Genomic DNA, 13,010 nt, shown 5'->3' with positions numbered 1-13,010 from the left:
CTGGAAAAGATTTGTTGGTAGTTTCAATGTGCCTCATTAATATTTGCTAAAGTGTTACTAAGTAACTCATTTCAAATATAGCTCAGTACTTATAAACCAAGAACATATATCACTGTATAATTATAATTAATATGGAAGGCAGACAACAAAAGAAACCTCCCAGATGGAGTTGAGACAAAGAAGAAAATGGTCAACAGCAATTTATGCTTCCGTCTTCTTTCAGAATATATTAGAAAGAATGGATGACCAAGTATTAGAAAATGTTTTGGATTTTTTCAGATGCAAGGATAATTTCTCCCATTTACCATAAAAGAACATGCTTTATTTCAAATAGCAGACATTTATTTCTCCTCTCACGTTTTGCTTAACAGTGACATGTATGATCATGAATCAAACTGCCCCAATAGCAGCACATGCCTGAAAAGTGCTGTACTGACTTACACTCATAACCTTCAGAATGAGAACAGTTTTTCTAGGCCAACACCTTTCTAATACAAAGGGAAAGGTAGTGGTGTGTAATTAAGTAATTTATTCTATTCAGTTAAAAATCAAAGAAAGTGGTGTTAGCTTTAAGCCCTTTGCTATTCACTAATGTGGAAAGTACAATATTTGACTATTGTCTGCATATGTAGAGGTTGCACACCTACGTAAGTCATACCATCTGACACATTTCCCCTCTAAAAGCCAGCTTTAATTAAACTATGTTAGGTCTGAGTCACTGCCCTCCTGCTATTGTGGATTGTCACCTGGCTCAGCCCAGTGACACTAGTATATAAAAAAAATCCAGCTTGTTGCATACATGCAAATATTATAAAGCTATCAGGAAGAGAGGGGGTTCAATATACTCCAAGTACCATGCTGACTTCTACTCTGTTTTTTATTTCCCCAGACTTGTATGACAGGGTTACTGAAAGTTCCTATAGGTCTCCTAATTTTAACTGTGCCTGAGCAATATTAGCGCGTAGCAATGGTGCTGATGGCCCCCATTATGTATGTTCCCTTGTCTTCCACTCTGCATTAGTGACGAGAAATATTGTCTCTTAAACTGAATCAAACAGATTTTTTTTTAATACAGTAATGAGATGTCAAGCCATATGCAAGCCAGACGGCTCCAGCAACAGAAGACTTAACTGTGTTCTCTTATACCTATTACCAGGGCATCTCTATTACAGTGTATAGTAGCAATAAGAAATTACACTATATTCAGTACACGCAAGACATTATTTACATGCATTTTGACATACATTACATTACTTGGTTTTGTTGGACACCATAATAAGAAACCTACTGCTTTAGGGAGTTAGAGTCCTCTCGCTACACATAGTATGGAACTGTGTAAGGTATAGCTTTCATGCAACTATAAAGCATAGTTACAAAGAGCAGACTTGTGGGAACCTAGGCTCTGGATTTCTCACAGTTGAAATCTCAGCCTGTGAGACAGAGAAGTCAGACCAATAAGAATGCTTATTCTGGGTATTTAATTAGGGTACCTGATTGAGACTGCAAACCACAACTTTAAACAAATGCATTGGCTTCTACAAACAATATAATCAAAATCAAAACGGTTCTCAAAAAAAAGGGCCCAAACACCAATATTTTGGAACATATACTCCTTAAGAAAATGTGAGCGAACACCGAACTGTCCAACTTCTAAGTGGCTGGGGGCTGAATCTCATATAGACCATGGATCCTCCCTACCTCCCTTGCCCCATGTAGCAGAGGCAGGAACCAAAAGCTGGAGGAGGAAGGGTTGCTCAGAGACCTCAGTAGCAACAGCTGGAGTGGTGAGAGCAGCAGACAGGGTGATAACCCCTTGTGAGCTGCAGGCTGCCAGTTGAACAGCCCTGGACTAATTTAAGAATGATGCAGTCGCATGTTGAAGCTTGAATGGAGACAAGTTCTCAGGTGTCACTCAAAAAATAAGTGATCAATCATATCAAGTATGTCCAAGTGTTTCATTCTCAGAGTTCGATTTTCAGAAGCTTTATAGTCTCCTACCTGGTGAAGGTTCATCAGGTAGAATGACATCCTCTGTAGAAAAGGTCATAGAAATTTTGAATCATACAAAGACTATTGACAGGAATATAAACTGGTCTGTCAGGCAGAAGATAAAGACAGTTCAGTGGTCCTGTAACACTGAAGGAATGACCTCAGTGCAAATGAAGCTAGTTTTGAGTAACTAAACACTTGTACCACACACATCATGGTATCCAAGCTCCTTAAAAGTAAGGTTAAACATTAAAGGCTTAACTGCTTGATGAAATGAGATCTGTGTTTTTGCTACCTAACAGGGATATGAATCCATTTTGTAATATGACAGTTAGTTGCTATGGAAACATCACACAACAGCCACTTTAGTTGGAGGAAGGTGTAAAAGCATCCTAGATAAACAAGACAGGATTGTTGTGGACAATACTTTTATTGGACTAACTGGATGGTTGGGAGAGATTTAGACAAGTTTTTGGATACAAGGCATGCCTCTCTAGGTTTCCAAAGAAACTTGCCTAGTACCCAACAGCTTATATATTTATTTCTCTACTATGATCCACTAAAAGATATCACCCATTTAAAAAAAAAAATCAAACCCCAAACTCTTGCCTTATGCACATTTCCTGGACTATTACAGCTACAATATCATTTCAACACTTAAATTCTTTTTTCCCTTAAAAATTAATGAACAGAGGCAACCAACTAAAAAAATTAAACAGCATTCAGAACAAAACAACTTCCCAGTAAGCTGATCAAATATCCATTTGTTCCTTAAGGTACAGAATACAGTTCCTTAATACATGCAATCACTTTTCTCAGTTTTGTCTTTCACTGTTACTGGTACTCAAATACTTTTGACCAGCATTATCCCAAACCTGCTAACTTTGAAATTGTACCTATATTCATGTAAAGAACACTACTAGGTTCAGAATTTTTAAAGAAAAGATGTTATAATCTATTGTCAGGAAACTTATGGTTTTAAGAAACAGATAACAGCGGATTGTTGTGTCAGCATTTGCCAGCAAAGGTACACAGAGCAAAAAAATAAATACAAATTAAAAAAAATAAAGCACAACACGAAAGACAGTCTGTTATTTTCAGCATCTAAATGAAAAAACAGCTGGCAAGACTTTTCCCAGTAAAATTTATGGGGGAAAAAAATACAGATTTTTCAAGAAAACACTAAAAAAAAACAACAAGAAAAAACCTCCACAAATCTGTGGACAAGGGACAGCTTGAATTTATAGCAGCATTCCCTCAGGAATACTTCCCACATTGCTCCTTTACCCATCCACTGGGAATTATTTTCACTTTATGGAGACAGGACTGTCTTTCAGTCAGCAGTTGCTGATCAATCTTCTAACTTTAATGTCCAAGAACAGAGGGAGTGTCTGTAGAAGAAAATGGATGGACGGACGGACAGGACAGGACACAATAACGATAGGAAGAAGAGAGGTAAATGTATAAATAAAAGCTATTCAACCAACTTGTTTGCTACTATATTAAACCATCAGAAAAATCTAACACACATAGCCACTGACTATTATTAACACCACCACTTTCTGCATCTGTGTTTCTATTGGCAATGAGACTAAAGCTGAAGTGATGCCTTTAGTCAAGAAAACAAGAGGTTGAGATGTTAGGATTTCACATAAGAATTAACAAAGTAACTTCTCTCAAGCACTACCCCACACTACTATTCTAGCAACAAGACAACAGAACATGCAGCTATCCTGAATAAGGTAGGAAGTAGGGTGGGCTTTCAGCTGCTGGAAGACTTGGGTACATTGGATAAGTTTTCCAGAAAGCGAACAACTCCTCTTCCTTTCACAGTGCTTTTTCCACACGGCATCTTCACTCCAGAGGGAGAGTCACCTATGAAATGAAACCATACATTGTACAAGTCAAGTTGGCATTTAAAGAACACAAGTGGAGGAACCTTCTCTACTTCTTACTGCTGCAGCTGAAATTAGTGGAGAAGAACTTGTTAATTATCCTTATGTACTTCCAAGGAAGAGACTTTAGTGATTGTTTACTGGCCTTAATATACACCAAGGCCACCTTTAAGGGACATCCTTTTTTCTGGAAAGGCCTGACTTTGCTTGTTGGGTCAGTGCAGTGTTGGGTGGGTCAGGCTAGTTTACAGATCTGGTATTTTTGCCCACTGTCTCCCATCTTGTACTCCAAAAGCTGGACTTTCCTTTAGGAAATGAGAGCCACACACAAGATAGATTCTTCTCTACATTAATAACTAAACCAGTCATGGACACTGATTTAACTGTACTAATTCCAACCCCTGCTGCATTCAGCCTATTTTCAAGGGGAGCGAACTGCACCAGTGCAAGCTGTGGTTTATCCCATCAATAAAAGGAGTTTGCATCAGTTCAGTGGCATTCTATCTAGTATATCAGCACCTGAAGACAGGGCAAATCTCAGATTGGACATAGTCATTCCCTACAGATGCACAGGAAGCCATCTTGGTCGCATGAACAAGTGTGTTAAAGTGATGTCTGCTTGCATCTACAAATAGCTTAAAGAAACACCTCATAAAAGAATGAGCTGTCATTCACTGCAAGACTGACCCAAGATGAAAACCATGACAACTATTCTGGAGTCTTTACCCTGCCGTTGATGCTTAAGTATAATGTCTGACATGGGCCTAAGTTGAGAATAACCACTTAATTGTGTGACAAAGTGTAACCTGGCCACATGTACATGCAATTAATGGTGCAACAAAAAGCAAGACAAGCCAAAAATTTATTACACACAAAAAGAATGTAATAATTTTATGGCTGGTTTCCATTACAACTTAAAATGAATGTATGGCCTGGTAGACCGTACCAGGATTCAATGACAACTGATCACTGCGGCTTAAATTGCCCTGGTAGGTCCCTGGAGCCAGCCAAGAATCAGCTGATTGTCAGGTACCTTTGCTGGTGCAGAGGAAGCTTATCATGATCTTGGGCTCCCTCTGCACTGGCAAGTAATTGGGGTCTGATCTCCAACTTCAAAGTCACATCTGGCATGGTAGGAGGTGCGACTGGTGGGACTGTGGATCAGATACCATCATGATTTTAACTGAGTGCGTCTTAGATGAGGCCTTTTGCCATTTAACCTTTCTATTGGTTGTTCAAAAGCCTGCGTAAAGGCATCCACAGCTTACATCAGGAGTTAAAAGCAACTCTTGATCAAACTACTGTTAAAGTCAACTTTAAAACACCGGTGTTTAGATTTTTCCTAAGAATGTCAATCCACCTGCATTGAACACAACTACTGAACTTCAAATAGAAGTCCCATTGTCTCTTCCCCCAAACTCAACTCTACTGAAGGTAGCAAGAGTTTAAGCAGAAATAGGAGCAGAAATTGGCACGATATACTGGCACCTACGCACAGGTAACAAGTCTGCCCACCCCAGTTATTTAAAAAAATGTTAAAGAAAACTCTACTTATGGCATATCTTAAGCAAATGCCATGCATTACATTTTATATTGCAAGCAACTATGCAAGTCAAAACTTAATAAAATTCGTACTAAATGATGCAAAACCGTTTAAACTGTTTAAAAGCTCTTGCAAACCAACTACCCATGATCTGTCTGTTCAGTTCCCCTTAGGCAACACTGTGCTTTGGGATTTAGAGAAAAAAAAGCTGATTTGCCTGCTCACAAACTCAATTTTAGCTTATGCACTTTCCGTATCATAAAGTGTTTTTATCATATGGAAAAGGTTACACAAAAGGAAGATTTTTCAACAACTTTACTGTTTAAAGACAGTTATGTTAGAATCTCCAATGAAGTGGTTATTCACTGAGTTCTCCTGTCCTATGCATTTCATAGCGGATGAAGTGTTTTGAAGATAGGTACTTGAAGCAAGGTTACCACGGAGAGTTCTTTCATTCCTGGTGTATACTGGCAGGAGGAGGGCGGCAGAAGGCTGCCTAATGGAGTGCTGAACAGACTGAACCCGAGGAGAATTTCTTTGCTGTGGAAATTCTGTCCAGTAAAACGAGACCGACCGACTGACCCGACCCCCCGCTTTATGCATACACATGGGTTCATTAAAAGGTTAGTATCACCCATCTCAGGAGTTAAAAAAAAAAAAAAAAAGTTTACAGCAGTACACAGGAAAGATCTGAAGCTGTACTATCCACACAAGATAATGGGATAATCATAAAACCCATCTACTTTGCCCAGAAATTTGAGTGGGCTAAAAACAGAACAAGGACTGTGGTGCAGCTGTCTGCTAGTCTTAATACTCATTCTTTCCTCTTCCAAACACAAAAGCCTCAGACTCACCAGAAGAGAAAGATCCTTGATCCTGAACTGGAGAAGTGAAATATCTGGTAGACCAAGGATCTTGAGCCCTCAGTTTCTGTAGGAGGAACAAATATAAAAATACCCTCAAAATTATTAAATGCCTTCATATAATGCCAACTCATGCTACTCAGCATGACAGGCAGAGATGCAGGCAATACTGCACTACTGAATACCTGGCTGTCTGTATTTGCATAGGGCTTAAGTAGTTTAAGAAGCAAAGACACTTAACCTAGAAGCAGCATGGGTGGGGGAGGGATGGATGTTGAAAATGACCCACAGTCAGATCACAGCCAGATGCATAACATAACAGCGTATGGCCAGAAAACTGCATTCAACATACCAGGGCAAATCTCAGTGCCTGGACGAATAAGAAGGATTTGAAAGAGACAGCAAGGAGTCTAGTGTCCTTATAAAACAGAACCATAGGGCAAGAAGGGACCTCAAGGTCAGCTGGCCCAACTCCCTGCATAAACTCCCCAGAGTCTTCACTGTCTGATGGTTCATTAGTGTGTGCCTTATGCCTACACATGCAGTCCAGCTTCCCATTTGCAAGTGTACTGAGAGTTCACATCTGATCAGAAAAGATCTCACTACTGGTGACCTCCACTGAGAAGTGCACTTTGCAGATGGCCTGCGGTAAGCTTTAGAAACCTGACCAGCCAGCTAGTGGAGCATGCTCTTGATAGGGCAGCATCAGCCAGGGCATTTACTCATCTTCATATTACAGTCTCATATTGGGAGGTTAGACACCCAAGACAGTTATTTAAATTAGTCCAAATTACATTTACCAACAATATATAAAAGAAGCTAACCTGGAACCGTCCAGCATCCAGTATTGCGACCTTTGGACTTGGGTTATTGCTAGATATACAGTCTTGCAGAGGTAGGTGAGCTTCTGTCAGTGAGATTCCATACACATTGGCCAGAGAACTACTAATACAATAGCTACATAGACCAGAGAGATAGGAAAAAAAGAGAAGAGTTTTACTGGAATGATGTGCGTTTCACACCCCCCATCTGGATTTTCAGGCAAGGGTGAGAGAGAAAGGATCAGTGAAAAAGAGGATGCTGTTTCAGCCAAAATATGGATGCTGAGCCTCTATGTGAGAACAATTCATTGTAGTAGGGAATGTGTTTTATTTAACAAGATGGCAACACTTTAGTCTAGTCACAGGGTCACCAGGCTACATTTCCATGTGTGTCACTGTTACCGCACAGTTACAGTGCAATGTCATCATACAGCTAACATTCAAATGACAGGAAGTTAAAAAAAAAAAAAAAGCCACCACACTACTGAAGGGTTATCACTAGGAAAAATGCTAAGACTTTGGAACCACATTAAGAGTCTGAGAAGTCAAAGGCATAAAACTACAGAGGACGAATCAGTCAAAAATTAAGTTTCCAACATATTGGAAACAACTCTTTTCAGTACTCACGTAATTTTCTTGCAGGATGCTAAAGCACAGATTAGGATATCATTTTCCTCATGCCACTTGCACCTAAATGCAATAAAATTCTGGGTTCAGTATAGAGCAATTGCACCTTGATTAAGATGCATGCAGTCTAATGGGATTAAAAGCTTGTTGACTGTTTCTATCCCTTTCCTCCTAGTTTGCCAATTTTCATTGTCCTTGTCTCAGTGTGCAAGTAGACAGGATAAATTTTACAAAGGTTTCATGTTATCTAGCTGTAGCACTAAATTTGCCCCCCGTTTTTCCCCATTGAAAATACACTGTTTACTGCTGCTGTTTGGGAAAGAGCCACACAATATAAGGGAAACTGCCCCAAACTCCTAAAGGCAGTAACACTCACTAGAAAGTATTTTCAAATGCTCAATCACAATACATTTTTATCCTATACTCTTTCAGTTAAATTATGTGGTCTTAGTTACTTCCAGCATTCTCTCCACTATTGTGTTATTTTTAAATTGACAGTGTCACTTTAAGCATCATCCTTTAGGAAACAGGGAACATAAAGATGAAGAGTAAATTTGATTAGGATTCAGTTTTAACATATGGTGTTCCAATTATAGTAAGGGAACATTCATTTAGAAAAACGAGATCTAATTTTACTTTGTGGTAAAACTCTGTGAACTCAGTTAAATCTACAGGTGTTCATGGATGAAGAAGAGCAGAAGTTGATTAAACAGAAACATACTGTCCAATAACACATTTCCTTCACTCATATTCAAGCTATGATCCAAAGGCGGCCATTCTTTTTGACGACTGTGTCGCAGGGCACTTAGGTGCCTGCTCCTAGAAGAGCAGAAACTGCCTGGGGAGACCCCTAAGAGCCAGACAGGAGCCCAGATGCAGGTTGCCATGGTAGCTAGCTAATGAGGAAATTATCCTGCACCTGCGCCTGGTCAGCTGGCCAGAAGGGGCAGGGCCCTGGGCCCATATAAACCCCAGGATGGGGACTAGGGAGTTCAGTTCTCTGCTGGTGGCCAGAGGAGAAGGAGCCCTCCTAGAGCAAGTGAAGGGAAGAGGCCTGACTAAGTTCTGCTCCGGGTAATGTAAAGGGGCTGAGCACACCTTATGTGGCTTGTGTTATGTTATAGCCCAGGGGCTTATGTTTAGTTGTTGCTTTATAAGACCGGTGGTTTGGGTGAGGCTATTTAGGGAAGGAGGCGGCCTCATTGGGGGCCCACTTCAGAGTGGGGACCTCGGCGCCAGCGAGGGCGCAGAGAGGGCTGTGGAGAGCCAGAGAGAGGACATGGGGGGCCAATTCACAGCAAGGCCCAGACCGGACAACGTCAATGCCATCTGTGAGGCTTGGGGCGTGGTAAAGGGGCAGTTGAAGCCACGCATATAGCCTATAAGGCTAGGGTGTCCCTGGGACATCTAGTTTGAAACGGGATCCACAAGGGGTCCCGAACCCACGGGGTTCAAGGAAATCCATCAGGACCCATGACCAACAGAACCTGAAGGCAGCCTCCCTATATTACAAAATACATCAAGACCTGGTGGACGAGAATAGAGGGTGCCCATCGGGCCGAGTCAGCACGGTTGAGAGGCCTTAGGAGATCATGGCCATCCTTAGGGACCCCATCCTGTGACAGACAACAGAATTCTTACCTAGCTTATAGTAATGGAATGTGCAAGGTTTATGTATGCAGGGTACTTGGGGTGGCGGAGAATGGGAGGGCACAGAATTTACAGCACAGTGAAAAATGCATGCATTGGTCCTAACTAGGAACAATCAGTGCTGGTGTACCTGGTGTTACTGGAGTAATCCCAAATGGAGACATCCAGTTGGCTGCGAACCCAGGTCTTCGATGGCTCCTTTTGAAGTTTCTGCTGGTACAATTCCACTACCAGATCTTCCACATTCCGGAGCTCAAACTTGTTCTCAATGCCTATCATTCAGAGAATGCAGTCAAGAGGCGTATCAGCAGGTTGTACAATAACGGTAGAATAAAACAGACATTACCAAGAGACCAAGAATCCTTGAAATAGTGTTAATGCCTTACCTATTTTCTTAGCCATGTGCTTCAGACACCAGTTAACTCTGTGCCAATCATTAGACTAGAAGGAAAGAAGTATTAGTAATATATACAGAATACAGCCACAAAAACAGAGTACAGTATACTAAGGCCTCCCTATCCTATTCCCATCCCTAAAACACCCTTTGCCACTAATTTAATTCTTGCATAATAGACAGTTTTACAATTGTGGTAGCTGAGCCAGAAAGACAACCCCAGTTTAATGCCAGCCTTTCATTTATCCTGGAGAGATCTTGGACTCCAGGCTTATTTTAGAAGTTGAGCTGGTAATACAGATAATATTCAATAGCACTTGGCTAGTTTAACTTACATGGTTTTTCCCATAACTTGGTATCAAAAGCTCTATCATCTACAGTTTTTCCTACTGGCATGAATGGATCCATACATAGTAATATTTAAACCATTTGACCCAGTTAGCATGGATACTGACAGCCAACATTAGCAGTCATTAAATAAAAATATGTTACCCCACCACAGTTAAAAGGCCTACAAAATGAAGACTTCACTATCATTTTGAAGCTTCTCAGAAACCCACCACTGGCTTTGCTTGGTTAGCAACTCAGCAAAAAAGTGAGCAGAAGAAAGCAAAAAACTAACTCAGGAACAGAATTATCCTGAAAGGTTATTTTCCTCTAAGAGATGCAAGTACAAGAAACAGTTACTCTGCACTGGAACTAGGAAAGTGAAATCCTGAAAAACGGTAATGGAGCAAAGAATAGATACTCCCATTCTTCTGCTACTCATTAGATTTTTACTAGGAAACACTCCTCTTAGTCATCAAATAAAAGTCTGATTAAGAATCTTGCTTTGAACTAACACTATAGGACTTATAGAAAAATGCTCCAACTCTGGAGACACTAGATCATACCTTGCAAAACAGTAGTGGCCAGCTACCCTGGTTTGGCTGGACAAATTTGTAAAGTTCATGCAATACAAGAGGATAAGCAGCATTTGAGAGTTCAAAGCCAGAAACAGGAATTTTATGAGTGGCATCACCTAATGGAGGTAAAGAGGAAACAAGTGAGATAGAATGCAAAAACCCGGACTTCTTATTATTTTTTTTAAATGACTCCCTACCTCAAGTCCCACCTAGTATCCAAAGGTAAAACCAATCAGTTTCAGACACTCATTAGAATCTGACCTTCAACAAGAACCCTCTTATTTTCCCAAAATATAGTGATGCTTTGGGACTGTGAGCTTATTCTGCCTTTAAAGATCAGTTATATAAATATTTGAAGAAGGAAGAAACAGTTAAGTTAGATTCTAATTGTTAAACTTCTTGTTCTTCAACACAACAGGAAAGAACTATGAACATGCACACTAGTCAAAGGGAGGAGGGGAGGAAAAAAAAGAAGTGAAACAGGCCATGTAAAAACAGCAGGGCTAACTGACAGTAGTAACATTTAGCAATGCTGCTAAACATACTGATTTATTTATTATTTGTGTTTATAGAACAAAAAAGGTACAAAACTCAAAGTCTGAGGGTTCTCAATCTGACTTGATACACTTTTTGATGGAGAGCCACCACTAGTAGGATTACCCAATTGGATACAAGCCCTCAGCACATTTGCAAGTGCAATTTCCTTTTTAAATCCTTTTTTTTGCTTAGCAAATGGTTTAGGATCGAAGGTGGTCACTGGGGCTGCCATAGTGGCCCACAAGTTGTAAACCCATGTGGGAGCTCCTTTTTCTTAAGATTTTTACTCATTTTAGCACCACCTTCCAGCCTAGAGATTTTCACTGCATTATTTTTATTACCAATTATATTGTCACTATATGGACACATTTCAACTGTCACTGAAAGTCTGTAACCTCCAAGATGGACCTTAACAGCTGTGTAACACTGTACAAAAAAAAGCCAGTTTATGACAAAGATCAAGCTAAATGGCATTTCAGGTAGAAGGGCAGCATATAAGCAGCTATCCATGATTAACAGGAATGCAAGTTTGAACAAAACATACCATCATTTGTGAAGAATTTAAGCATTCTTTAAAGGCCAGTTTTGTTTTTTTAAAGGAAAAAAACAAAAAATAAACAGATTCTGGTATATAAGAAGCTATGTGAAATCATGCAACTTTTCCTCTGTTGCTCCAATCGTTCTTTTTAAAGTTAAATGCAGAGTTCCCAGGGCAAACATCATAGTAAGACAATTAGTTAAGACTGGTTTAGGCACAGCAGTGACACACCAGATTTTGTCCATCCTTACAGCCCATTAATTTCCTCCTGTAATACTCACTTGCAGCCTGGCAGTGATACCGAAAGCCACATGGTACCTCTTCTGCAAAAAAGCAGAAAGAGAAATATTCATTATCAAGCAAGCAGCAGATACAAGAACTGTAAGCTATGAACTATACTTTAGTATAGTGTAGTTAGCCATCTTTATTGTCATTGTATAATTAAACATGAATATCAATTATCTATGCACATTTGGATAAACCCTGACTGCCACATTTTACAGGCTGTTGCATAACAGGGGCTGTCCAGCCAGGGGCAGGGACCAAGGTGGTCAAGGGCCCTAAGGCCCGCCACACCAAGGCCCCTGCCCCGCCAGAGCTGAGCACCAGGTACGCACCTCTTGCTGCCCCAGCAGAGCCTGCTGAGTTGCCGGCTCCCACAGGCAACATGGGCCCAACTGCAGCTCCCGCCCCTGCTCTCCCCAAGACAAAACGTAAGGTGTTTGTTGTGGGAGACTCCCTCCTGAGGGGGACTGAGGGGGCAATCTGCCACCCCGACCCCTTATCCCGGGAAGTCTGCTGCTTCCCGGGGGCCCGCATCCGGGACATTGCCGAGAGGATCCCAAAGCTCCTCCAGCCCACAGACCACTATCCCATGCTCCTTATTCATGTGGGCACCAATGACACGGCTCGGAGCACTCCCAGCCGGGTCATGAGGCGCTACAGGGATTTGGGAGCGGGGCTAAAGGGTCTGGGGGCACAGGTGGTGTTCTCATCGATCCTCCCAGTCTCAGGCTATGGGCTGAGGAGGGAGAGGAGGATCCACGTGGTCAACCAAAGACTGCAGCGCTGGTGTCGTCGGGAAGGCTTTGGCTTTCATGACCACAGCCCGCTCTTTGGTGAGAGAGGCAGCGAGCTGCTGGGAAGAGATGGCCTCCACCTCTCTCCTCTAGGGAGGAGGCTCTTCTCAGCCAGACTGGCTGATCTGCTCCACCGGGCTTTAAACTAAGCCCGCTGGGGGACGGGGGG

General features: G+C 41.3%; 1 protein-coding gene across 2 annotated transcripts in view; it reads right to left on the bottom strand.

The window, feature by feature from the left end:
- Window positions 1–204: 204 nt before the first annotated feature.
- MAEL (maelstrom spermatogenic transposon silencer) overlaps window positions 205–13,010 on the bottom strand; it is a 24,026-nt gene continuing 11,220 nt past the window's right edge. For both annotated transcript variants that reach the window (XM_006018888.3, XM_006018889.3), the window contains 8 exons: window positions 12,044–12,085; window positions 10,676–10,803; window positions 9,775–9,829; window positions 9,519–9,660; window positions 7,739–7,801; window positions 7,115–7,247; window positions 6,282–6,357; window positions 205–3,864 (listed from right to left, as the gene is read on the bottom strand). In XM_006018888.3, the coding sequence (XP_006018950.1) occupies window positions 3,752–3,864; window positions 6,282–6,357; window positions 7,115–7,247; window positions 7,739–7,801; window positions 9,519–9,660; window positions 9,775–9,829; window positions 10,676–10,803; window positions 12,044–12,085 (752 nt within the window). In that variant the 3' untranslated portion in view covers window positions 205–3,751. The remainder of the gene's footprint in view (window positions 3,865–6,281; window positions 6,358–7,114; window positions 7,248–7,738; window positions 7,802–9,518; window positions 9,661–9,774; window positions 9,830–10,675; window positions 10,804–12,043; window positions 12,086–13,010) is intronic.

Source organism: Alligator sinensis, unplaced genomic scaffold (genome assembly GCF_000455745.1).
Source record: "Alligator sinensis unplaced genomic scaffold, ASM45574v1 scaffold19_1, whole genome shotgun sequence".
Classification (NCBI taxonomy): Eukaryota; Metazoa; Chordata; order Crocodylia; family Alligatoridae; genus Alligator; species Alligator sinensis.
Note: the sequence above shows the minus strand (reverse complement) of the source record. Positions and strands in the feature narration are given on the sequence as shown.